Here is a 26,859-nt window from a genome sequence, read left to right as displayed (position 1 = left end):
ACCCCCATCTTTTCATCAGGTCAAGTCTAACTTGGGGTGAAGGGTACAGACTTTCCTTTTGGGGGTTTCCCTGAAGTTCATGTGGCTGGATGGGGCTTTAGAGGCTTGGGAGGAAGCAGTCCTGGACTTGGTTTCTATGGCTCCCTGCAGGCCCTCTCCCAGACACAGGAGACAGCCTCCTTCCCACCTGCCTCACTCAAGCTCAAGTGCTCTCCTAGCTGCTGTGGGGACAGGCAGGCAGGGCGGGCTCCCTCTTGCTCCTTCCCAGCTCCCTTCTATGAGGACAGTGGCCACTAGGAGACCAGAAGTTACCATGACAACAAAGCTCCTTTACAGAACAGAGCCCCTGGGCTCCCTGCAACTGTCTCTGGGATATTTGAGGTGATCTTCTTCTCTCAAAAAGGATGAGGCCCCAAGTTGGCTTTTAGAGGTGGGGAGAGATGGTAGGAGGAGGTAGGGACAGATTCATGTTGCCAGCTCTCCCACCCAGCCAAGGAATGTGTGGATGCCCCTTCCCTTCCCATAGGATGCCACACACTCCTTGGGGAGCCCACCAGTGAGCTCTCATTCCGCCTTGAAACCAAGACCAAGGAACCAAGGATGGGGACAAGGACAGAGAAGGGAGCAGCAGGTCTGCGGGCTTGGAAGCCTGGACTCAGTGGCATGACCAGATCACTGCTGCCTGCCTGCAAGCACTGTACATTCCCAGCCATTCAGGGTTGTTCTCAGGCCTCACAGGACCAGAAGCCAAGGCCCTTCTGCTAGGAGAAGAGGGAGGTGAAGTGAGCTGTTTCCAGTCCCACCGCCCAGGGGCCAGACCCGGACCCACTGCTCCTGTGCGTGCCGCTCTGCTCCCTGAGAGCTGAGGAATGTGCAGCAGTGCCTGCTGTGCTGCTTGCTGGGGCAGTGCTCTCCAGAGTGGGGAAAGGACGTCAGTTTTAGCTGGCGTGATGGATTAACATGTTGATTTTTATCTCAATATTTATGAATTCATTTTCATGGATATTAGAAAAAGATAAAAGCTAGCATATTAAATACATCCTTTCCCAGACATTGTTGGTACTAAATTTCCTTTTGCTTGAAATAAATTTAAGTAGAAAAAGTCTGAAGGAAAATATTAGGTCAGATGCAGTGGCTCATACCTATAATCCGAGCGCTTTGGGAGGCCAAGGCAGGAGGATCACTTGAGGCCAAGAAGACCAGCGTGGGCAGCATAGTGAGACTCCATTTCTTAAAAAAAAAAAAAAAAGAAAAAGAAAAAATCAGCAGGACGTTGTGGTGTGCTCCCGTAGTCCTAGGCACTCGAAGGAGGCTGAGGCAGGAGGATTGCTTGAGCCTGGGGTGTTCAAGGTTGCAGTGAGCTATCATCTTGCCACTGCACTGCAGCTTGAGTAACAGAGCAAGACCCCATCTAAGAAAAATACTAAGTAAATTAAAGTACAAGTTTTATACAAACACAGCAGAAATGTAATGATCATTTATTGAGTACCTATTATGTGCTGCAGTGTTCTGTGGATACAGTGGTGAATAAAAATTATGTGAGTAACTGAGGCTTGGGAGATGCTGCTGTGGAGCATGACTTTTACCCTTTTTAGGGGGAGTATTGTCACAGCACAGATCTCTGAGACTCCAGAAAACTCATGTGCTCTTTCACCAGCTTACAGTCTTATTGAGAGGGCACTCCGTTGCTCACTGAAGCATTAGAAGAGGGACCATACTCAGTAATCCACAATGCAGGATAAACAGAGGTCAGATGTCAAATAGGGAACAAAAGCCAGGAGAAGAAGGACAATGGCAGAATGTGTTAGTAAGGGTGCCCCTAGCTGCTGTAACAAATACACCCAAAATGTTTCATGGTTCAGATGCAATAGGTTATTTCTTGCTCATCTACTAGTCTGGGGCAGGTGTTCTTGGTGGGTGGGTGGCTCTCCTCCACACAGTGACTCATGGACCAACACCTTCCATCTTATGGCACTACCACCCCCTAGGATTTTGTCATCATCTGCATACAGGAGACACACTCACATCTTAAGAGCCTTGACCCAGAAGTGGTATGCTTCATTTTCACATTTCATTGATTTCAACTTAGTTACATGGCAGATTGTGGCCTACAGAAAAGTTCCCAACTAGCAGACCATGAGAGGGCTGAAATCCAGTGCACCTTCCCTTTTCTAAGCCTTACAACCTGCAGAAAGGAACTCCTTTTTTCTAATTGTACCAGCTGGCTTCTATCTACCCTGGCCAGGATGCGGGGCTTGGGGGTGGAGATGGGCGAGAGAGGCATGGAAGGGGGTAAGAGGAGTGACAGGGATGAAGGAAAGCAAGAAATGCCTTGGAGGGGAGTGGAACCTGAGCCCAGGTGGCACTTGGTGGCCCTGTAGTTTCAGAGAGTGAGTGCCAACCTGAGCCGGTTCCCCCTGCCCCCAATGGGTTAGGAGCTGCGGTGCTGACCTCTCACCCAGTGAGCCCTGTGCAGCTCTTCCCCAGCAGAGGGCAGAGTTTACACCCTTCCCCACCAGGGCCTGACCCCATACCCAGAGTCACCCAGTGTCTGTCAGGGAAGATGAGGATGGCAGGGGCTAAGTAGAGGCCATGCAACCTGATCCCAGACCTCAGAGAAAACTGTCGGGGTGATGGCGCCTTGGCTGGAGCAGGCCACCCACCCAGCCCTGCGCTGAACTGAGAACCTGAGGGGCGCATCCTCTCCCTCCTCCCTCCCTGCTGACATAGCCTGGCAGACAAGTCCCTGGAGGCTTGGCTCAGCCCCTGACCCTCTGTACCCCAGGGGCCAGGCTCTGGGAGTCAGAGGAGCTGGCATCCAGCCCTGGCTCCACTGGGCTGTCCACCTCCTGCCCCACCCAGCACGGCCCGCTGGGACGCCCCTGCCTGGCCCAGCTGCTGCACGGCCATGGGCGCCATTCTGCCTCACCTGTGTTTTAGTTGACAGGAGTATTTGTCACCCTTGTTTTTACACCTGTCGCCATCCCACCTGCCGCATGTAAACACTACCAGCACCGACACGGTAATGCCGGTTCCCCTGGGTGGGCACCAGCCAAGCCCTCTGGGAGCTGAGAAGAGCAGGTGATAGCAGCTGGAGAGGTCCCAGGGGCCAGCCTTCCCTGACCCTGCCCTCGGGGACACAGGGCTGATGGGCTCTGGGCCAGCTCTGCCCCTGGCTTGCTGATGGCCCCACCTCCTACTCCCAGGCCTCTGTTTCCTCCCGGAAGACGAGGCCACTAAATCACAGGGAAGCAGGGCTGCATGGGGCTGGTGATGTGGGCTCCGGAGTCAGGCGGCTGGTGTTCAATCCCAGCTCTACCACCTACTGGCTGAGGGACCATCGGCAAGTCTCATAACCCATCTGATCTTCGGTTTGTCTGAGTATAAAATGGAGGAAATGATAATACTTGTGAACATCAAATGGAGTAAGGCTCCTGGTAAGTGCTCGCTAGATACTGACTGCTGTCATGATCTCTTGGGGCCTCTCCTTGACACCAGGCCCCTGAGTGCATGTGTGGGTATGTGTCTGTCTATCTGAGCCCCAAGGCTCACAGCAAACACTGAGGCGGCCACAGCCTGGGCTTGTTGTATCCTTCTGGACTGGTTGGCTCAGCCAGCTCTGACCCCTGAACCCAGAGGTCCCTCCTCAACCCCAACCCTGACAACCTTCCTGCCACCACTGACTTTTTGCAAAGACTCATAATTCTGGATTTCCTACTTGAGGTGGTGGCTGTAGCCGAAAGCCCCATTCTCACCCATGAGAAGGTCTCCTGAGAATGAGCCACACCTCTGCAGGTGGAGGCCTTGCCATCCAGCCCTGGGATGTGCTGCATGGGATGGTCTGCCCAGAGCCTTCCAAGTGGGGCACGTGCCACTGCTCTGTGAGATGAGATGGCTCAGTGGGACAAGGCTCACCTATTTAATAGCATGGGCTCACCGAGTCAGAAAGTGGTTCCTTCTCTCTCAGCTTGTCTGAGAACCTCAAAAAGAAAGTCTCAGGCTGGTGCTTGGACCTTCATAACACCTCTGAACCTATCTCCTAGGTCAACAAAGAGAGCAAGCCCTCAAGCCCAGAGCCTTCAACAGGCAGAGGATCCAGAGAATTTAGAATCCTGTTCTGCTCTCATTATAGTTATTCTTATTTAAATATTTCTATTTAAAATACTTTATACAAGTTCTTCACTTATCATAGGGATATGATGTTTATAAGGTAAAAAGATGTGTCTAGTTAAAATAATAAGTATTACTCATTCACTGATGCAGGACTTTGGCAGAACTTATGAAGATATTAGGGTATGATGTTTGGGAAAGAATGCTCTTGTCCAGCAGCTCTTAAACATTTTGGTTCATACTCCTAAAAATTATCAAGGACCCCAGTAAGCATTTTGTTTATGTAGGTTATATCTATCAATTTTTATTATATTAGATATTAAAATTAAGGAAAATTTAAAATATATATTTATTTGAAAATAACTATAAGTCCATTACACATTAATATAAATAAAATTTTTATGGAAAAGTACTGTATTTTTCAAAAATATTTTAGTAAGGAGAATGTCATTGTTTTACATTTTTGCAAATGTCTTTCATGTCCAGCCTGATAGAAAATGGCTCGGTTCTCACAAGTCTCTGCTTTCTCTCTGTTGTGATGTGTTGTTTTGGTTGAAGAAAAATTTGGCCCCACACAAACAGGGAAGGAGTATTTTACTAGCCTTTTCAGATAATTATTCTTTGAAACTCCCAGAACTTGGCAAATGGTAGTTTATTAAAGGAGAGTTGCAGTGTGGAATCTGAAAGTATATCAATGACCCTTCTTTTTTTACTTTTTGAGACAGGATCTGTCTCGCCCAGGCTGGAGTGCAGTGGCATGATGACAACTCACTCCAGCTTCAACCTCTGGGCTCAAGCAGTCCTCCCACCTCAGCCTCCCCAGTAGCTGGGACTACAAGTACACACCACTCCCAGGTGGCCACCGTGCCTGGCTAATTTTTTTTAATTTTTATACAGACGGGGTCTCACTGTGTTGCCTGTGCTGGTCAATGACCCTTTCCTGTTCTGTTACATTAAAATTCACTGGCCTACCTTGCACTTGCAATTTGAATGGATCTCTTACTATGAATGGTTTTTAACACCATTTTGGTCATTTGGAAAATATTGGTTCATGAGTTACACAGATCTGAATGTTGACACATTTCAGCATATTATATCAAAAACTCACATTTGTTAATATCAACACTGATCTTTGAGAAAAGCTTTAGGTATTGGGAAGTTACCAAGTTTACAGTGGTAAACACAAGTCTTCCACAATTCTGCTTTTTCACTTGAAAGCCAGAATTTTATAATTTTGGTAACAAATATGACAGTGGTTTTCTTTGAAATCGTGGCTCACTGGTTCATTTTTGGGAGAACTTCTGCCAGAGACCCCAATCTGAAATCCCACTGCTTGCCGCTCAGGCTTTTCAAGGAAAAGCAGTGTCCCATGAAGGAAGGGGCGAGTCCGGCTTGCAACTCAGCCTTTCCCCAACACAGCCGCCACCGTTACATTTGCAGCACGTGTTTTGTGCCTACTTCGCATGTCATCGTCACACAGAATTCTCAGACGTGTACTTGGGTGGAGTTTTTTTTAAGTCGTAATTTTTACTCCTTCACCAACGACATTCTTCAGTCCAGCCAGCATTTGCTTTCTTGGGCATGCATGGTGGTAGGGAGTGCAATGGCAGCTCTGCAGTCCGGTGCCGAGTCCAGCGCCGGCACCTGGCTTCTGGCTGAGGAGACCACGATTATATCTGCTGCTGCTACTTTTGCACCATCCATGCAAATGTTAACACTGTTAGGAAGGCAAGTGACATCTTAGTTTTGTTATGAAAATAGTTTTGATTTCATGGACCCCCCTGAAAGGATCTCAGAGACCCCTCGGGGTCCAGTGACCACCCTTTGAGAACTGCTGATCTAGCCAATCCCTTCCTTATGTACTGGGGACACTAAGACCCCATGAGGAGAAAAGACTTGCCCGGAGTCCCAAAGCCAGTCAGAGGCAGAGAGTGACCTGAAGCCCAAAGCTCTTAGATCCTGGAAGCAACATGATCTGCACCTTTTCTAACAAAACAGTATCTGGCCACTCTGATGAACGGCACAGGAGCCAGTGTCCCCGGGGAAGGGACGAGGAGGCAAGAGGGATGAACCAGCCTGGGGAGAGGCACCAGTTGGCCAACCCTGTCAACTTCAGGACTTGCCCATCCCCACCCTGCACCTTGTGTGTAGCGCTGCATCCTCCATCTTTTCTCTTCCATAGCTGTGTTGCTAATGTCTCCCAACTGAGGCGGCTGTAATTAAACTATTCACCATCGTCACTTCGTGTTCTGAAGAGATGAGGTTGGCCATTATCATTTTTCCTTCCCTTTGACTGAGCTCTGTGTGGGTAATTTCATTCTGCCTTGTTCATTTCTTAGAAATTTCGCCTATCCAATTTTAGTTCTTTTTTCCTCTTAGAACATTGGGCTCAGGGGAAAGGAGGTGGAGGGTGAGGGCATCATGAATTTGGAAATTTCTGTCCCATTCACCTTAAAGCTTTTTTGGGACAGGATAGTGCCTGCTTGGTGGCGCAGCTATCCAGAGAGCCCCCATCCAGGAGAGATACCCAGGAGGTGTAGATAGGGGGTCTGGACCCGCCGAGGGGAGAAGGGCACCAAGACAAAGAGGCACCACGTTAGGCTGTCCCAGAGGGGCAGTGGTTGGAGCTTTGGACTGATGGCGTCCCCACCCCTTTCCTGGTGGTCAGAACCCTTGCTGACATAAAAACACCCCTGCCTCTGGGGGCCCAGGACAGGCTTCTGTTGCTAATGAAAGTGAGCAGGGGCCAGGCGCGGTGGCTCACACCTGTAATCCCAGCACTTTGGGAGGCCAAGGTGGGCAGATCACGAGGTCAGGAGTTCAAGACCAGCCTGGCCAAGAGACCAGCCTGGCCAACATGGAGAAACCCCATCTTTACTAAAAATACAAAAATTAGCCGGGCATGGTGGCGGGCACCTGTAATCCCAGCTACTCGGGAGGCTAAGGCAGGAGAATTGGTTGAACCTGGGAGGCGGAAGTTGCAGTAGGCCAAAGATCGTGCCACTGCACTTCAGCCTGGGCAACAAAGTGAGACTCTGACTCAAAAAAAAAAAAAAAAAAGTGAGCAGGGCCTCCATCCTGCGTTTCCTCTCCCCAGCATGCCCTGCCAGGCCTCCACTAGCTCCTCTAGGGCACCCATGCCCACTCTACACAGATGCTGGCAGGACTGACAGCTCCCCTGCTCCTGCAGGAAGAGGCCAGGAGCCCACGCCACACAGAAAATGTGAATGTCCCAGGCCCGAACACATGGAAGGCCTGGCATTTCCTCTGCCAGGCTCCATGGGGAAGCGTTTTCTCCCCATCAGGGCTGCCCCAGGATAGACACTGGCCTGCCCACCAGGGGTAGGGCACCCCCTCACAGGCATGACCGGCAACCTGGCTGAGAGGCTGTCTGTGCTCGAGCCCCTGAGCCATCTGTGTGCCCACAGGTGGCTGTCCTAAGTTTAACATTCTAGGGCTGCATGACCCCACTGTTGTCCTCAGGCCCTGCTGATGGCTGCCAGGGCATCTGGTGCCTCCAGGACCCACTGTTGCCTGTCAAGGCCCTCAGTGTTGCCTGGGTCTCACCTCAGCTCTCTCTAATTCCCTCCTCACCTCCCGAGAAGCCCTGTGTCTCCCAGACATAGCCTGTCATGCCACCATCCACAAACCTGTTCCTCCTGAGGCCCAGACCCTGCCTCCTTGGGGTGGCCTCCCCACTCCCCAGCTGGTGCTGATGGATCTGATGCCCCTAGTGGACTGCAGGCATGGGCAGGGCAAGGTCCAGGCCCTGCTGGCAGTTCTGTCCCCAGCACTCAGCCCTGGGCTTCACACGGAGATGTCCTCCAATCTGTGGGGAAGGAAGATTCCTAGGTCTAGCCCTGGCTCCTGCTTAACTGGGGCCAGGGCCAGGGGTGGGAAACTGCACCAGCCGCTGACAGGTGGTTTCTGGGTGAAAACTTTCAGGTGTGCGGGAACCAGTGACAGGGCCTCAGAGGACTTGGGCCACAGTCGCCTTCCCACCCCCTGGCCCCTGGTTCTGGAAGGAACATAGTAAGCAGCTTCTGTCTAGGAAACACCTGCTTCTCAGTCATTGGAAGATTCCTGAGTTCTGAGGCTGAAAAGGAAAGAAAGTTAGGATCAAAAAACCCAAGCCTTCTTTACCTCCACAGGGGACAGCCTGGGTCCAGGCAGGGAAGGTTCTCAGAAGAGCTTAGGATAAATCCTGGGGCATCCAGAAGGTTTGAACTGCTTTCTGAACCCAGGTGGAGACTTCAGAAAAGCCTTCCTTAACACAGTCACAGACCCCTGACACAGAATGGACCACGGGACAGAGGCAGGGAAAGCCACAGGGGCTGCTCTCCCTCCACCTTGATGTGTTCAAGGCACCAACTACTGGGCTGGGGAGATTCCCTTTATGTCAAATGTTAAAGTCCTTAAGGCCCAGACCCCACTCAGTGTCTGCCACCTAGCAGGTGTAAATGAATACGTAGTAGATGGGTGAATGGATGAGTGGATCAAGGAGAGAATCAATGGGTGGGAGGCGAGTTGGATCAAACAGGAGTGGATGAGTAACTAATGGATAGATAGATGCCAGGGAAGAGTGGAGGGGATGGTGGTAGGTTGGGAGGGATGTGAGTGGATGGATGAACTGGGGTGGCTGATGGGTAGATGATGTATAGATGGGTAGGTGCACAAGGTTTGATAGGTAGGTATCCTGGGTAGGTGGTGCAGGATGTGTGGCTGGCTGGCTGGAGAAGGGATGATAGGTGGATTTGAAAGAAGAGAATGGGAGGATCATCATCCTAACTGGAGAAGGAAAGCAAGATTAGAGATGGCACTGAATCCTTGGTTCTGTTGCAGGATCTTTTTGGGGAACCGGGAAGGTTCCCTTCCCTAAAGCAATGGTGAGCCCATGAGGTACCCCCTCCTCGAGAGACCCTGTGAGCTGATGACGTTCTGTAGGCACAGGCCTTGCTCAGAATCCTAAGCCCAAGCGAGGAAAGAGCCCCAGCCGCCAAATGCCTGCAGCACCCCCGTTGTTGCCACTACCAAAGACTCGTCACAAATGTCTAATGTGCCCCTGGGGTGGCGATTTGGTACCACTTCCACTGAGAGTCACAGGCAGAGAGCTATCTGCCAGCCCAGGGCCAGGAAAGCAGACCCCCGCCCCGGAAGGGAGTGCTCCCCACTGTTCTGAGGCCCAGCTGCAGAGAGGGAGGGGCGGGGGGGCGCTCTCCTGTGTCGGAGAGAACGCGACGGTATTTCCTCAGATGTGCAGGCCTGGGTGGGAGCGCTAGTTACTAAGTGCCCAGAATTCTCTGCCAGCTGGAATTGTAGTGGCCAGGCTGGGCCCCCAGCGACTGGGGTCTCTCTGCCCCTTCCTGTTGAAGAGCAAGTCGGCAGCCCAAGGAAGGCAGCGATGGCCTCCAGGCCCGGCCCTGCAATGCCTGGTCTCTGGCTCGGCTGATCCAGCTCACGCTCCCTCTCCCATTGGGCTGTGCACTCCTGCCGCCTGGTGGGTACAGGGACAACTACAGTACATGGGGCAGGGTGGGGCCAGATGGAGGCTTTTCCCTGCAACTAGAGGACTGGGTTTGTGTGTGTGTGTGCGTACGCATGCATGTCTGCAGACTGACACTTCACTTGGCCTAAAAGATTAGAGATGGAGGAAAGCTCTGAATGATCCAAAGCAGCTCCTCAAATGGAAGGGGTTATTATTATAATTACTATGATTATTGTTATCAAGATTATCATGCTTGCCTAGAAAGTCTTGTACAAAGCAGGCTTATTTTGTGTCAGCTTGTTGTTTGTGTCTGAGGCATTTCATCTTTGCTTATAAGAACTAACATTTGCAGGCTTCTTTCATGTTGCAAAGCTGTGTCACATCCTCAGCCCGTTCTATCTGCACAAACAGCCCTGTGCAGTGGGAAGTAGTGAGAGAACAGCGGCTCAGAGGTTAAGTGTCCTGTCCAAGGTCACATGGCTAAAAAGATGCAGAAGCCAGGATTTGAACTTGGGTCACACAATGAAAATCCCTGTTCATTTCCCCATCAGATCCTTGGCACCTCATCCCTTGAGAGGGAAGAGGCCTTTTATTAGGCTTTAGCTCCAAGCCTCTTTGCCACTGATATTTGCTGAAAAGCTTACATTACCATAAAGAGAAGGGAAGGGTTTTGAAGACTCAAGTGTTAAAAGTGCAGTTTGCCATCCCAGTTTCACACAAAGAATATACCTGGGCTTTTGCACATCCCTGCAGTATCTGGCATGTGAGTGGAGAATGTGGTCTTCTATCCTTGTCGCTCAGGTTCTCTTGGTCACCACCACCAACCCTGGGGTGTAGCACAGGACAGACAGGCATCTGCTACATGTCTGAGAAGCGGGGAAGGAGGTGCTATGTCACGAGAAGCCGGTGCAGGGGGACTGTCTGTGTCCTGGCGGGTAGGAGCTGGGTACACAGGGGGCAGGGCCCTGACTGGGCTCTGGGAGCCTACGCCCCTCCTCGGAGCATGGGTTCTATCTCCGGGGACCCGCTGGCTGACTAGAGAGAGCTTTCTGGAAGCAGCACCCCTCCCTGCTGGGCAGCATGGGCTGTTATACTGATTGTCACCGGGGTGCTGCTTCCACAGCACACTCGTGACCAGCCTCCAGCAGCACATGTCCTCGTGGCAAGACACAGGGCCTGTGTGCCAGGATAAGGGACTCCCTGTGTACTGCCAGTTCCGGAGCATCACTACCCCACCACCTCCCAGGCATCCTGCTTCCCAGCAACAGCCCAAAGCAACCCACTTCTGGGGGACACCTGTACCAAATTCTCCACCCCTCTCAATGCTGGAATGTCCCCTGGGCCCTATCTCCACAGGCCTCTTCCTCTCCCTGCCCACCCCTTTCTCCAGCTGCTCACAGGTGCAGTGCAAAGGTTTACATAGGGGGTTCTCCAGAGCCTTGAGGTTCCCCAAAAGTGCCTCACCTCCACCATGGCAGCTTCGAGCCATTTATTTGTCAACATTAAGAGTGAGATATCATTTAACCAGAAAGATTGTACTGGTTACTATGAAAAAAATGTGTTCATGCTATCTTTAAATCATTGATGTGGAAAAGAGTCCTGTAGGTAGCCTTGAGAAATGACAACCTCTCCTGGCCTCCTGATCCTAAACCCGTAAGAATGGCATCTCGCTTACTGTTAACATTCAGAAATACACAGTCCCAGCCATGCCCCATAGAAGAGTCCCATCCTCCTCCCTTGCGCCCGATCATCATGAGGGTGGGCGGGTTGCTCTTATCTCTATGTGGCAGTCCTGGGCAGCCTATGAGGTGGAGCCATGTATACTCGTCCACTGGGTGGGCACCAGTGCAGCCCACCCTTCAGGGCCATCCCTGTGCTAAGTGCCCTCCGTTTGCTGACACAGCAGCCTTGCAGAGAAAATGATGGTGCTGTCATCCCCATTTTGCAGGTGAGAACACTGAGCCTCAGAAAGATGATACCCCTTGCTCAAGCTGGAAGCTAAAGCTGGAACTCAGGTCTGGGTAGCTCCTGAATTTGCAGTCTGAAGCCCCCAGAAGGCTGCATGGAGCAGGACTAAAAGTCTAAGGAGGGAGTGAGCAAAGGAGGCTGGCAGAGGAGGCTCCTCGAAGGGTGTGGGGTGGCAGGAGAATCAGATGTTGGATTCCATGGTGGATTCCAGCAGGTGCGGAATGATGAGGTGGGGGCATTCTGGGCTCTTAATGACTACAAAACCCATCCCACCCGCACCTACACATCTGAGGAAATGCAGTCAGGTTTTCCCTCACACACAACAGAGAGCCCCCTCCCTTCCTCTCTGTAGCTGGGCCTCAGAACTATGGGGACAGTGGTGGGAAGAGGGACCCATTCCTTCATGCCTCAGGCAGACACACATGTCCATGAACTCCTTACAGGACTGCCTACTACTGAATCCCCCAGACTGCCTTTAGTGTGCAGCATGTGGCCAGTGCTCATAACACAGCTAGTGCTATGCCAGTCCCATGGGAGAGAGAGGGGCCACCCACACAGGAAACACCACACAGCGTGTGGGCACTGTGCACGGGGTGCGGTCAGATAGTAAGAGAGGAGCGGACTCAGATGCCGGGAAAGCCAGTGGCGCTGCAGGAATTGGAGGGGTCTTCCTGCAGGAAGTAGGCCCCACATTAGCCTTGGCCGACTCGGGGAAATAATAGGACTATTTGGGGTACAAGTGCAAAAATAAACCAAACAAACAACATATCCTCCAATGGATTTTTAAAAGCAGGGGATTGATTGATTCAAGTAACTAGAAAGCCCAGAGGTCTCTGTGGCTGCAGGCGCAGCTGGATCCAGGCATTGACATGTTATGATGACTCAGGTGCCTCCCTCTCAGCTCTGCTTTCCTTAGTGATGGCTGCACACTCAGAGGGGCCCTCCTTTTGAGAGCCTCTCTTTCCTAATAGCTGCTACAAGTGTCCTGGGGCTGACTGGGACTAGAGACTGATTGTTAGTCTAATTTGACAAATAGGGATTCTTTGTCCACCCCAGACTGTTCACAGGCCAGTGAGATGGGTTGGCCAAGCCCAGAGCATGTGTCCACCCCTAGAATCGGGAGATTTAGCTCAACGCAAACCACTCAGACTGGGTTGGAGAAGGGTGCTTCCCTTCTGGGAACTGGGGCTCTGCTGCCGGAAAACAAGAGAAAAAAGCCACAGAGGCGGAGAGGGCAGCTGCCCAGGAGAACAGGACTGGGCAGAGAGGAGCAGGCAGGCCTTCACTGCCACCTGGTAGCGGTCACTGCCGTCTCTCCTGCAGAACTGCCTGGGCGGGAGCACGCAGTGAGTTTTCTAAAGAAGTCAGCTCTAGCAGTCTGCCCTGCATAAAATGCTCACAGGCCAGACCTGGTATCTTCATCCATTCAGGCTACCATAGCAGAATACCATATGCTGGGTGGCTTATACACAACAGAAATTTATTTCTCACAGTTCTGGAAGCTGGGAAGTTCAAGATGAAGGTGCTGGCAGATCACTATCAGGTGGGGGCTACTTTCTCTTAGACGGCCCCTTCTTGCTGCGTCCTCACGTGGTGGAAGGGGTGTGGGTCTCTGGGGCCTCTCTTATAAGAGCACTAACCCCCTTCGTGAGAGCTCCACCTTTAAGACCTAATCACCTCCCACAGGCCCCATCTCCAAATGCCAGCGTCTTGGGGGTTAGCATTTCAGCACAGGAATCTTAGGGGGACATAAACAATCAGACTACAGCACCTGGTGAGTCTGCCCAGAGGACATACGTATGTTTTGTCACATCTCATATGGCCTGGGCACCCAGGCACGCTCTGACCAGCAAGAAACAGCAGTGTGATGGGGCCGTAGCAGAAAGAACGGTGCTAGAAAATACCCACCACACACAACCCATAGGCCCAGGAGGAGCCTTGGGTGGGAAATTCAGGCTCAGCGTGAGCCCCGTCCCCCAGACCCCTAAAAGCAGGCAGACAAAGGTCAGGGTCTCCCCTGGCTCTAGTAATTGCTTGTGAAGCCCGCCACCCTTTTTTGTGCTGGCAAAGCCCTTCCTTCCCCTCAGGCCTGGCCCTTCTGTCTTATGCATCTCTCTTCCCTCTGCTTGAGGGCTGGGCTGGGTACCAGTTAGTTCTCAGCTCGGGCCTCAGGTGGCCAGGCCTTGTCTGAGATGTGAAGTCCAGAGCGGCTGGCTGTGGCACATAGAGGAGGTTGACTTTGAGTCCAGGCTTTCCTTACTGGCAATGTGATCTTTAGCAAGCTCCCTCACCTAAGCAGGATACCCACCTGCCGTAATCATTAAATGAGATACAAACTGACAAGAGCTGGAGGATAGATAGGATTGAGTGAGAAACTGGGGCCAAGCCTCATATTAAAATGCCAAGGATCCATATATCCTGCAAACGTGGCTGAGCACCAACTCTCTACCAAGCACGGTATGAGGCCCAGGTACCATGAGAAATCAGGAAACAATCCCTGCCCTGAGGACCAGGCTCATACAACACCAGCTGTACCATGGTGTGTGCTGTGCGCTGTGGGAGCAGGGAGGTGGGCTTCCCTGAGGAGGTGACATTTGAGATAGGGTGGGGCCTCTCTTATAAGAGCACTAACCCCCTTCGTGAGAGCTCCACCTTTAAGACCTAATCACCTCCCAAAGGCCCCATCTCCAAATGCCAGCGTCTTGGGGGTTAGCATTTCAGCACAGGAATCTTAGGGGGACATAAACAATCAGACTGATCAGAGTGATCTGGGCAGATGGAGCACCCAGCTTATTTGGGGAACAGGAGTAAGGCTGTATGGCTGGAGCCCCGTTAGAGGGGGAAAGTTGGAGGATGTCAGGACAGAGAGGCAGGCAGGGGCTTTGTAGGCCCCAAGGAGTCTGGAATGCAGGAATGATGGGCAGCTGTTGAAAGGAAGAGCTATACCCCTTAGGATTAAGTTTAACTGAATACCAGAAACTCTGGAAATTATGCCTTAAATAAGATAGAAATTGAATTTAAGTATTAAGAAAACATACACTGAAGATAGTGTGAGGATGGCTTCAGATAGTGTGGAGTCTGGTCCTTGACCTAGGCTGTTTTTGGATCACTATTCCACTATCCCTAGGGTGTTGACCTTGTCTTCATGATCCCATTTAGTTGCTAGAGCTCCAACCATCACATCCAAGTTCCAGGCATTAGGAAAGAGGGAATGAGAGAAAAAGGGCGCCCCTTACCTTTAAAACAACCTTTCCTGAGGCCTTACTTCACTTCAGCTTACCTTTCATTGTGCAGAATTTGTCACATGGTCACAACTAGCTGTAAGCAAAAAAAAAAAAAAACAAATCCAGCCTTTTAGTTGGATATCAGTGTGCCCAATTAAAAAATTTCTGGATTCTTTTTGTAAAGGAGAAGGGGAGAATTGATGTTAATAGGAAACTAATGGTCTCCTGCTGTGTGGGGAACAGGCTGAAGAGGAGAAGGACCAAGGCAGGGAGCCCTTGGAAGGGAACCATGGAGGCCTGGACTTAGAAGTCGGGGAGGAGATGGGGAGGAGCAGATAGCTGAAAGCAGATTGGAAAGAAGAACCGCAGGGCACTGGGCATGGGAAGGACTCAGTGAAATCAAGCAGGTCTCCTGGTCTTTGAGTTTGAGCAGTTGAGCCAAGGTGGAAGACGGGAGAAAGCAGGAAGGGCGGGGGGCCAGGGTGTGTTGCTGCCAGCACAGGACCCCTCCCTGTCCCGAAATGGGAAGGCCTAGACCCCTGGGCTGTCTGCTGGAGAATCCCAGGAAATCATCTATCCCAGATGTCCCCAAGCTGTAGAATGCATCCTACTGGAGTGGGACCCATTAAATTCCAGGCCACACATGGAAGTTCAAACATGGAAGCACAGTAGCTTTGTGGCCTCAGTTTGTAAATCGCACCGTCTTGAGTGTCCTCCTGCAAAGCCTGTTGTGGCTCCAGGGCCCCCACATTAGCGTGTGATCCTCAGGTCCAGGGAAGGTCTTGCCTCGCAGGCATCCCGAACCCTGCTCTCGGGTCCTGACTTGTTCTGACTCAGGTGCTCCACAGATCTACAGAAACCATGAAGGTAGGGCCCAAAGAAGGAAGTCTGGAAAACTCTTGCCAGGTCCACCACCCGCATTCTTCAGATGGGAAAGTACCCTGAGATTGCCCGAGGTCAGCCAGGCGTGAGGAGCAGGATCGCCGCAGGTCCCTGACTCATAGGCCTTGCGCTGTTTTTAGCCCCAGGTGGAGGCGCCACCCCTGCTCACCCACCTGCTGCTGCCCTGAGTCATCCCTGCCTGCCTGGGGCACCCAAAGCCCAGGCCCCAGGGCCGGCTTTCCAGGTCACTGCTGCCAAAGGGGCTCGGACAGCCTTCATGCCCGGTGAGGGCGAAGTCAGACCCCAAGGGCTGGGGTGTTGGTGATACTGACACTTGGGAGCTGGGTCAGGTCAGCATGGGGACTTGGCCTTCCAGCCTCTGCACTATTGTAGCTTCCTTCCCAGGACAGGCAATGGGAGGGAGCACAGCTGCCAGAACTTTCTCACCGCCCTTCTGCAGTGGGCAGGCTCTAACATGTAAGTAGCACTTTAGCTGGACAGCTCAATTCTGGAAGAGCTTTGGCCTCACACTTCTTTTGTACAGACCTTTTGTTGGCCACAAAACTTCCAGATGCTGACCTCATTTTCTTTGTCTCTCCCATCCCCAAGGATGCCTGCAGACTTTCAGTACCTCCCACTCACTTCTAGAGCCACGTGCCACGGACTGGGCAGTCAGTCTCTCTCCTCCAGCCTAATCAGAGGGTTGGGAGTTGAAGGGGTTTGCGGCAGAATAATTGTCTAATAATAACACTGCATGCAGCTGGGCGCTGTGGCTCACGCCTGTAATCCCAACACTTTGGGAGGCCAAGGCGGGTGGATCACCTGAGGTTGGGAGTTCGAGACCAGCCTGACCAACATGGAGAAACCCATCTCTACTAAAAGTACAAAATTAGCTGGGCGTGGTGGCACATGCCTGTAATCCCAGCTACTCAGGAGGTTAAGCCAGGAGAATCTCTTGAACCCGGGAGGTGGAGGTTGTGGTGAGCCGAGATCACGCCACTGCATTCCAGCCTGGGCAACAAGAGCAAAACTCTGTCTCAAATTAATAATAATAATGCACACATGAATAAAATATCCCAATTCTGGAGAGCCCGTGAAATCGGGGAGATGGTAGGCCTGGTGTATGCCACTCCCAGACCCCAGTGGAGTCTCAGTCTCTCTGTTGGGCTCCAGGACTCGTGCAGGCTGAAACCAGGGGGAAGGCAGCTGGAGGAAGGACCCCAGCTCCCTGCCTCCACCTCCTCCAGTGCTGAGCATCTTGTCTTGGGCCTGGTAGTAGTCAGGGTCTCTGTGAGTACGAGTGGCAGAAACTGACGAGATAGGGCTCACAGGACAGGTCACATGAAGGGTAAAGGGACCCAGCCTTGGGAACCTAAATACCATGACACTTCCCTGCTTCTTTCTGATAGCTTTATTCTGAGAGTCTTCTCCATGGGTTGGGGGACACTGGTCTCAGTGATACTAGCAACTCTGGGGCCACATTCTCCTAAGCTTCCCACTTTGAAAAATCTCAGGGAAAGACTACAGGTGGCCCAGCATGGTCACATGCCCACCAGCTGCCTCCTGCACTCATCGACCCTCTTCCTTGCCTTGGCATCTCACACCTGGTTCCCAGGGCCTGGCATGGACTGGAAGCTGGCCTGGGCTCCACAGGACTCAGCGTCCAGCACACTCCTGTCCTGGCCCTGTGTTCCCAGCCATGCCTTTTCCTGTCGCTGGGACATCTCGCAGTGCCACTCTGCTGGTGCACACCCTGAAGCGTGGTGCCCCGGGCGGGCAGTGGTCACTAGGCAGGGGTGTTCTCAGGGCCTGCTAGGATTCAGCCAGAAACAGAGGGGCCACTCGGATGGTGGTCACTTTGCATTTTGGTTAGGAGAGTGGTCTGAGCAAAGTCCTGTCAGCCACAGAGATATATGAAGAGCAAGAAGACAGGGTATGTCTGGTGCCTGAGCTGAGACAGGGGCTTGCTGTCCTCAAGACAGCTTCTGGAGGTTTAGGTTCCTCTAGAAGCTTACCTGAGACAAGGATTTGGGTGAGACAAGGAGTTTATTTGGGAGGTCATTTCAGGAAGCACCGAGGAAGTGGGGAAGCCACACAGGAAGGGAGGGAAGCCATGAAGGGGAGCTGACGGGTGGCCTGCCACGTTGGCAGCTGGGGCTCCATCCCGTGGGGATCCTGTCTGACTGTGTAGCTTGTCTCAGAATTGCCTCCCTGGGAGGGCAAGGAAGCCGGGGTATTTGCCCATTCCTGTCTGTCTGGGGCACCGACTCAAACTGTGCAGCCAGCTATACATCCGAGGCAGTGAGCTCCATGGGCAGAGGCAGGAGGGCGGCCCGGGGCAGCACCTGCTCTGCTCTCACCTACTCTGAGTTGGACATTAAAGGCTGTCGCTGCCTCAGACGGAGCACATATCTTCCTGGGCAAGGCCAGTTCAGCTGTGGTCTAGACCCCTCTACCAGGCACTGTCAGCCGTCCAGGGTGCTCTTGGCACAGGTGGGTCTGATCATAGAGGCTGGGCCTGGAGTCCGAAGGCACCTCATCTTGAGTCCCAGCCCTGCCACTCACCATCGGGTTGTTAAGTGAGTGCCTTCCTCTCTGTGGCCTTCAATTTCCCCACTGTGAAGCGGAGATGGTAATACTACAGCGACTACTGTATTAGCTGTGCCACAGCAATGCTGTCTAACAAGACTCTCCTAAACCCAGCCACATAGTTCTGCAGATCAGAGACCCAGGGCAGGCTCCACTCTGTAACATGCTCCCCAAGTCCTCTTCCCAGGATGAATGACAGAGCCTGGGCATATTCATGGCAATGGCAGGGCCCACAAGGACCAGCAGAAACACGGCCTCTCAAGGAGCTGGCACAGTGCCACTCCTGCACAATTCTGTGGGCCACGGCGAGTCCTGTGCCATACTCAACATCAAGCAGACAGGAAATATACTCAGCCTTTAGCAGGAGGAGCTGAAGAGGCGCAGGGCAAAGGGTGTGGGCAGAGGAGGGGTGAAAGGCCCAACAACACAGCTCTTGCCACTCGATCCTGAGGTGAGGGAGGTTCTGAGTAAGGAGTGTGTTCACCAAATCCTTCGTACACTAAGTACTACTCCCGTGTGTGAGGTGGCGGTGACGGTGCAGTCCTGGGATGTCCCCAGGAGCCTTCTTATCTTCAAAGACCACCACACTCCTGGTTGTGATGTTACATGCATGTCATTGCAGTCTTTGAAAAGACGACCCCACTTTGGTATCCAGGATGAGGGGAAGGGGAAGAAACCTGTTAATTATGCAGTACTTTTTCTGTAATTTCAAGAAGGCTCAGCCTACACGTGTGCACCTTAAGCAAATTCAGCTACACCCACTCAGACAAGGAAGAAGGCAGGAGGCAGAGGAGGAGAGTGCTCCAAGCTCTTTACCTGTCCTTTCCCATTCCCATGTTTCACCTGACCTAGGGGCTTCCCCTGCCCCCAGAGAAAGGTAGGCCCCAGGTCACAAACAAATCAAGAAAAATTAATAAAATGGACTTTTGGCTTTGAGCAGTCCAAGGGCCAAAGTTCTTGAGATTTAGTGTTGGCATGAGATACTTTTGCCATCTGCACTAACTTGGCAACCAGCCCCTCCCCTCCCCTAGTCCTGAGGCACAGCCCTGCTGTGGCCTATCCCTCAGCTAACCGGAATTCTCCACCAAAACGCTTGCTCCTCCACATAGCCCAGTTCTAGGGACTCCATTCCACCCTGCATAAGAAGTATAGAAAAGTACAGCTCAGCCAAGAACATTTATTGTTTTTTCTCCCCCGAACAAAATAACCGAGTTTGCAGGATGAAAGCAGAGCTGCTGGTTGAGTTGGAGGGTGGAGAACAGAGCCGGGCCCACTCTGCCTTCCTGCCCCAGAAACCTCTGGGGCCCCATGGGCTGCGGCTTGGAGCTCCTGCTTTAGGACATCCATGTGGTGGAAGGCCCCACAGGCCCCACGAACCCCAACTGTGCATGCTCAGGTCGTGGCCCTCCCCGGAGCAGGCTGTGGGCTGAGCTGCCATCCTGCCGCACTGGCTGGGCCCTCATCACAGTCCCCGCCAGGGGAGAGCCCTTGGCTGGCAGGGGTCTTCTGTCCCTACCAAAGTATCAAAGCCCACCATCCACCTCTCCTCACAGGCTGATGCCAAGATGGTGTGTGACGTGGTGAGTCGGATGGAAGACACCGAGCCCTTCTCTGCAGAGCTGCTTTCTGCCATGATGCGGCTCTGGGGCGACTCAGGAATCCAAGAGTGCTTCAACCGGTCCCGGGAGTATCAGCTCAACGACTCTGCCAAATAGTGAGTGTCCCAGCAGGCGCATGGCCTGGAGCCGGGCAGTGATGCAGGAGTGGAAGGTGACTGGTGATGGGGATTGGCAGAGCAAGGAGGATTCTCGGCTGAGGTCACGCCTGCCGGGAGATGTTCTACCACAGGTGGGGGGGTGTCAGGAAGGAATGAGAAGGGGCCTCTCTTCCTGCCCCCCAGGAGGAGGAAGAGGCCAGAGAAGGCAAAGGACACAAGAGACAACCAAAGAGTGGAAATTCCCAGAGGGCCGGGACCTTGTCACTGGCTTGTCCTGGAGAGTGCCTGGCACTGCACAAAGACAGCTTTCAAGTGTAGCAGCTTTGTTTTTTCATGGGGAACCCCTGACAACATAAATATAAACCAAACCAACAGCCATATAGGCAGAAAATAAATGGTGCCAATTTGTTTTATTTTAGAAAAAATAATAAGCTTTCCATTCCCCTATCTTTAAAAATAAGGAATATGTAAGTCTAATTAATATAATAAATGTATACTTTAATACTATGTTATAACTAAATAAGGGGGATGACAGGGCAGGAGGACGGAAGGAAGAAAGGAAGGGGAGAGAGGGAGAAAAAAGAAGAGAGAAGAGAAGATGGAGAGGTGGGAAGTGGTAAAAGCCAGAGCTGGTTAGAAGGTGCTCCCGGCTCTTCCCATCACAGCAGGTCACAGGTCCACTGGCTGCAGCTTTATCACTCTAGGCATCTCCAAGGACATCCTCACTGCTTCCATGCCCTTGGCCCCTAGATTGGAGGCTCCAGAGCCCTGGGATGGTCAGTGTTGGTCAGGGACATGTCTTCTGTCATGGAGATGCTGGGATTGCCCCCTTGGCTTTCGGGAAATGCACTCCACCTTTGCAATTGCAATCTGGTACCCATACATTCAGTGGGGGCTTTCTGCAAGGAGCCCCTGAGCTTTATCCCACTAGCTGGGAAGACTCTGACATGATCTAGTCCAGCCATTTTAACCAGGTCTCAGCTGGGGCCATTTTGCCTCCAGGGGACATTCAGCAACATCTGGAGACATTTTTGATGGCTGCAGCTAGAGTGGTGCTCCCGGCAGCTAGCAGGTAGAGGCCAGAGATGCTGTTAAACACCCCATAGTGTGCAGGACGGCCCCCACAACAAAGAGTTATGTGGCCCCAAACAACCATAGTGCCAAGATTAAGAAACCCTGATCTACGCAATGCCAATGGACAGAGGCCGAGGCCAATGTTCACTCCTGGACATTTCCATGGGCCACATGGCAGCCAACAGCCTAGGGACTTGAGCAAGGCCGGGAGCGGCTTCCCATTTCTGCACACCTAGATTGTCCACAGGGCAAATGCTGAAGTCCTGTGAGTCCTAGGTGATGACTACCTAGGCCCCGGGCCTGATGAGCTCCCAGGGACACCCTGGTGGTCAGGGCAGTGAGCCCAGAAGCTCAGTGTCCACAATTCCGTATGCTCAAATCACAGACCAGAGCTAGGCAGGAGACAGTGACTTTCAGCTGCCTTCCTCCCTTCTCCCACTCCCTGTCCCTGCCGTGGAGTCCAGGGCCTCCTTCCCGAGGGCCAGCAAGACCCTCAAGGGCCTTTAGGGCCAGCTGGCCCAAATCTGTCTTCTAGTGGCTTACCAAATTCTGCTCTCCACTTACGTTTTTACCCATTTCACTAATTATAACATGAATCCATTACCAAAAAAAAATTAAACAAATGCAGAGGGATATAAAATGAGAAGCAATCTTCTTTCTACTCCCCCAACCAGCCCTGCCCCTCCCACTTTTACCCACTTCCATTTATTTGTCCCAGTGGCATCCAGAAAAACTTGATCCTCCGACTCAAAATAGTATTTACCGCCACCCACTCTGGAATCGAGGGAGCTCAGCTCACCTTCCTTCCTTCCATCGCTCTCCACCTTCACCTCCGGCTTTTTGCTAGTTACAGGATTATTTTTAGTTCTTCCGGTGCTTACCTTTATAACTTTAAATAAGAAACTTGAGTCAGTATTTGTCAACTCCCCACCAAGTAAGCTGAGGAAATTCTCCTCCCTGAAGCCTCATCTCTGCCTTCTTTCAAATTTTCCACTTCCCAGGTTGATGATGTTACCATTCTCTTCTGTCACCGTGGCTGGGCCTTCCGTGTCTCCCCTCTGGGAGAGGGTAGGAAAGACAGGGGACACACAGGTGGTCAGGGCCAGAAGGGCCTGGCACGTTTCCTGTCTTAGCAGTTAAACCTCAGCTTCTGACAAAGTCTTGGGCCCAGTATAGGAAGCAGATCAGAGTAGGTTTGTTGTGCTGGGAAGGAGAGGGAGGACTCACAGGCCTGCCACAGCATGTGCTTCCAGGGGGTGCCATTGACACCCCAATGCCCCAACCACCAAAGCACTTCTCTGCCTAGCCCCTTACAGGGGAGGGACCAGGGCACAGACTCCTGAGCAGGCTCTTGGTGCACCCCGGCCTCTGTGAACAGGGCAGGCTCTCCCCTCTGGATAACCACCTAGAGGCAGGTCCCAGAAACCCTGGGCACATCCAACCAGGGGCTGTGAAAGGTGCTCTGGGGCCTGGTTGGCATTGGTTTTCCTCAAATCCACTTCCCCACTGAGTTGTCCATGCTGGCGTCTGACGTTTCCTCTCCTCACCTTCTCTCTTGACCCCACTCCTATCAGGCTCTTGCTCCTCCGCCTGCTGAGATGGCTCATAGCCCAGTCCTATCCTGGGGGCTGCTCCATCAGCCTCCTCCCACTCAGGGTTCAGGGTTCAGTCCCCTAGTACCTGAGACCTCCTTTCACTCCCAGCCCCCGCCTCCTCTTGGGCTGCCCTTTCCAGACTCCCTCAATGCCTCCTGCCCACCCACCCAGGCAACTGGTGATGGGGGAGGTCTGCTGGGGGCTGCTGTATCCCGTCCCCAAGCTCCATCCCAGAAGCACCTCCTGTCAAGGCCTGTTGCCTGGTGACCTTCTTCTGTCTCGTTTTAAACACCTTGTACACTTGGACAACTCAAATTCATATCGCCAGCCCAGCCCTCCCTCCTGACTTCTGCCTACTCAGTGTCTGTTTGGACATCAAACGAGTCTCAAGTTAACATGAGCCCGTGGGACCCCTAGCTCCCATCCTCCCCCTAGAACCTGCTCTGTGTGCTCCTCCCTCCCTCTAAATGTGTCTCATTCCACCACGTGGAGGTATCTCTACTTCTGCTCGTCCTCCTGTATCCCACATCCAGGCCACCAGCAGATGCAGCTCCCCTGGCAGGTACATCAGATTCTGACCACTCACACCCTCCACAGCCACCCCCACTGTGCCAGTGCCATCTGGTGACGACAGCAGCTCTGCAGGCCCCACCCGCTGACCTGCTCTCATGGCAGCAACAGGGCCGTTGTCAACATGTTTCTGGCCAGAACCCTCGAAGGGCTCCCGTCTCACTCAGAGCAAAAGCTCAAGCCCTGACAATGACCTCAAGGGCCTGCTTGCCCAGCCAGACTCTGGCCACCCTCACCTCCACCATCTTCCCCAGCCTCACCCACCACCTGGCCCCTCCATGCGTGCTTCCTGCCGCCACGCCTGCCAGTGTTTCCACCAGGCCACTCGAGGCCCACTTGCTCCCTCATTCCCCTCAGTCTCCCCTGTCCAGACACCTTCCCCAACCACCCTGCATCAAATAGCAGCCCCCAGCAGCTCTCCCCCATCACTAATAGCCTGATTCGTTCTCTCACACTACCTCTCGACGTATCATATCTCTGACTCTTCTGTTTATCACCTCACACACGTGTACCCACTCATCTGCAACACAGGCCCTGGGAAGGTGGGGCTGTGTCGACTGCCCCGTCCCCCGCTCCTGGAACAGTGGCTAGGTGGGATGGACAGTGGGTGCACAGTCAGCCTTCCTGACTGGGTTGTTAAGCAGTTTTCCCACACCTTGCCCCACCCTCCACAGCCGTCTCCTTGCATGAGGCTCGGCCAGCACAGAGAGGCCAGAGGGCCAGGTTGCCTGTGTAAAGGAGGTTTGCCCTGGCTGGGAAAGGAGGAGCAGGACCAAACGCTTCCAGGCTGGTGTCCAGCTGCAGATGACAGCAGGGGGGCGTCCTCACAGCTTGGAAGCAGAGGTCATGGGCGCCAGGGTGGGGCAGGCACAGAGGCTTGGGAGAGGCTCCTTCTGGCTGAGACCAGAGCCTGCGCAGATACCACTGGCTGGCGAGGAGGCTATGGGGCCAGGGGCGTGTACAGGTCTGCTCTGCAGCCTCGGCTCCCTCACCCCCATCCCCACACCGTGCCTGTCCACGGAGGGCAGTCAGGCTCAGGAGAGGAGGCCAGGATCCTGTTTAAATTTTTTTTCTGGATTTTTAAAATGCTGATGGAGTCCAATTTAAGAGCATGGGGTCTGGAGCCAGTCAGAACTGGGCTGGAATCCCAGCCAAGTTCATTTTCTTTTTTTTTTTTTTCCCGAGATGGAGTCTTGCTCTGTCACCCAGGCTGGAGTACAGTGGCACGATCTCAGCTCACTGCAACCTCCGCCTCCTGGGTTGAAGCGATTCTCCTGCCTCAGCCTCCTGAGTGCTGGGATTATAGGCACCCGCCACCATGCCCAGCTAATTTTTGTATTTTTAGTAGAGATGGGGTTTCACCATGTTGGCCAGGATGGTCTCGAAATCCTGACCTCGTGATGCGCCTGCCTCAACCTCCCAAAGTGCTGGGATTACAGGCGTGAGCCACTGCGCCTGGCTGCCAAGTTCATTTTCTCACAGTATGACTTCAAGCTTACCTCCCTGAGCCTTGGAAGCCACCCTTCTGTTTTCTTTTCTTAGCGGCATTCTCACAAGGATTGTCACTGGGTTCCATCAGTGAACACTCTAGCTGGCGAAGGCATCTGCCCTTTCCAGCCCTGTGGACATCCATGAGCTGGTCAGCATGCCCATCTCTCATGCAGTGGTGACTGCAGGTCCAGCCAGCAAGCTGGCCCCCAGCAGGTCCTGGAGCAGATGCAGCCTGGGACCCCACATCGTCCTGTGGTTCAGACACTCGGGGCTCCTCCCTGTGGGCTGCTTGTGGTTTACCCTGGCAGCAGGGATGGGTGGCCTGGCAGGCTCCATGGATCACTGAGTCTTCCTTCAGGCCTGGCCCAGCTCCCCACTTCCTGGTTTCCCAGATCCTACCCTGGCTTTAGATTCAAACTTAACCCACAATGAACCCCAAAGCCCTTGCAGGCAGCGTCCTCTGAGTGCTTGGCCTGAGGCCTGGGCAAGTGACTTGCAAAAGCCTGGTCTGTCCCCACAGCAGGAGGTAGCAGGGGTAAAGAGCCCTGATTCCAAAGACCGGGTCCCAGGGAGGCCCAGCTGCTGTATGGCTGTGTAGCCCTGAGCCTCCAAGAGCGTCAAATTGGAAGGGGCACACAGACCCCTTGGTAAGTGAGAAGGAAGTGTGGAGAAGGCAGGGAGCTGCTCGGGGGCCTCTGAAGCCCCAGACAGTAATAAAATTATGGCCTGTGGGGCCAAGGGTTCGGGTCACAGCCTCAGGCGAGGTACTTACCTTCGGATGAGCCCCAGTTTTAGTACATTTAACTCAGGGAAATTACACATAAAACACGGTTACACATGGAAAGAATAGAACCTATCTGTTGGCCATTATTATCTTTTAAATGAAGAAATGACAAAATAGTATTATAATAAACATGGTAGTCTCATATAAAAGCTTGGTCTTATCTGAGTGTCCCGGGAGCTGCATGCGTAGCCCTTTTCGCTGTGAATAAGAGCGTGAGGCCAAGACCCTAAGACCCTCTTCCTCAGTCGCCCCCACTCCCCATGGCCTGGAATGGAGGTGATGTCGTTTCCACAGTGACCTGGAGGGGCCCTGACCGAGACTAGACTCTGAAGATGGGTGGCCTGGCCAGTCCAGAACAGTGTCCAGGCGTGTGGTCCATAGTCCCCTGTTTGTTGCCATCCTCAGCTACCTGGACAGCCTGGATCGGATTGGGGCCGCCGACTACCAGCCCACCGAGCAGGACATCCTCCGAACCAGGGTCAAAACCACTGGCATCGTAGAAACCCACTTCACATTCAAGAACCTCCACTTCAGGTGAGGCCCAGGGAGGCCCCCAGGCCCTGGCGAGGGCTAAGATGGGACATGCCCAGCCTCTCAGCGCATTGCGTCTGCAGCACCCAAACATCATCTTGCCCCAGGGAGCATGTGGGTTGGGGAAGGCAGCTAGATACCAGAAGGAACCTGTCTATGTTTCTGCCAAGTTTAGGAGCTGGGGTGAGCAGGGAGGCTTCCTGGAAGAAGATTTCCGGAGTGGGGCTGTGAGGAACACGGAGGATTTGGACAAGGAGGGGCAGCCTGTCCCTGAGGTGACTTCCAAGGAGGAGGAGGAGGTGGGCTACCAGGTGGCCCTTCCAAGGTCACCTTGGGGGAAGGAGCCAAGAATGGGGCTGGGTAAGCCCAAGCTACCTCTGTGAGACCCCAAGGACCCACGTAATCCCAGAGCTGGAAGAAGCAGAGAGAGCTGACCCACCTTCTCCTAGTACGCATGGGCAGCTGAGGCCTGACAAGAGCAGGGCTTTCCCCAGGCACAGAGCGCAGCTAGAACCCAGGGGCTCTGGGGCCTCAGAGCAGGGGCCTGACAGGTGAGCTGGTTCCCGGGGTCCTGCTGCAGTGCTGTGTCCCCACCTGCAGTAACATGCATGCACCGAGGCCTGCTCCGTCCTGCAGGGAAGAGAGGCCAGCAGAGAAGGGGAGGGCAGGGACCCCCTGCTGGGAGAGCTGGATTCTAATATTCCCTGCCTCCCATGTCCCCAGCTCCTGCCCACTCCTGTTCAGACTGAGGGGCCGAGGCTCTGGGCCCAGGAACCCCTAGGCCTCCACAGATCTGGGGAACAAAACCTTGGGCAGAGCAGCCCTGAGGGGCCTCCCTT

At 53.2% G+C, this 26,859-nt stretch overlaps 1 protein-coding gene across 2 annotated transcripts in view; it reads left to right on the top strand.

Moving 5' to 3' along the window:
• Positions 1–26,859, top strand: part of GNAO1 (G protein subunit alpha o1) — a 169,897-nt gene that overhangs the window by 121,452 nt on the left and 21,586 nt on the right. For both annotated transcript variants that reach the window (XM_030796865.1, XM_030796866.1), the window contains exons 4-5: positions 19,812–19,972; positions 25,895–26,023. In XM_030796865.1, coding sequence (XP_030652725.1) covers positions 19,812–19,972; positions 25,895–26,023 — 290 coding nt within the window. The remainder of the gene's footprint in view (positions 1–19,811; positions 19,973–25,894; positions 26,024–26,859) is intronic.

The sequence above is a fragment of the Nomascus leucogenys genome, chromosome 2, assembly GCF_006542625.1.
Source record: "Nomascus leucogenys isolate Asia chromosome 2, Asia_NLE_v1, whole genome shotgun sequence".
NCBI lineage: Eukaryota > Metazoa > Chordata > Mammalia > Primates > Hylobatidae > Nomascus > Nomascus leucogenys.
Note: the sequence above shows the minus strand (reverse complement) of the source record. Positions and strands in the feature narration are given on the sequence as shown.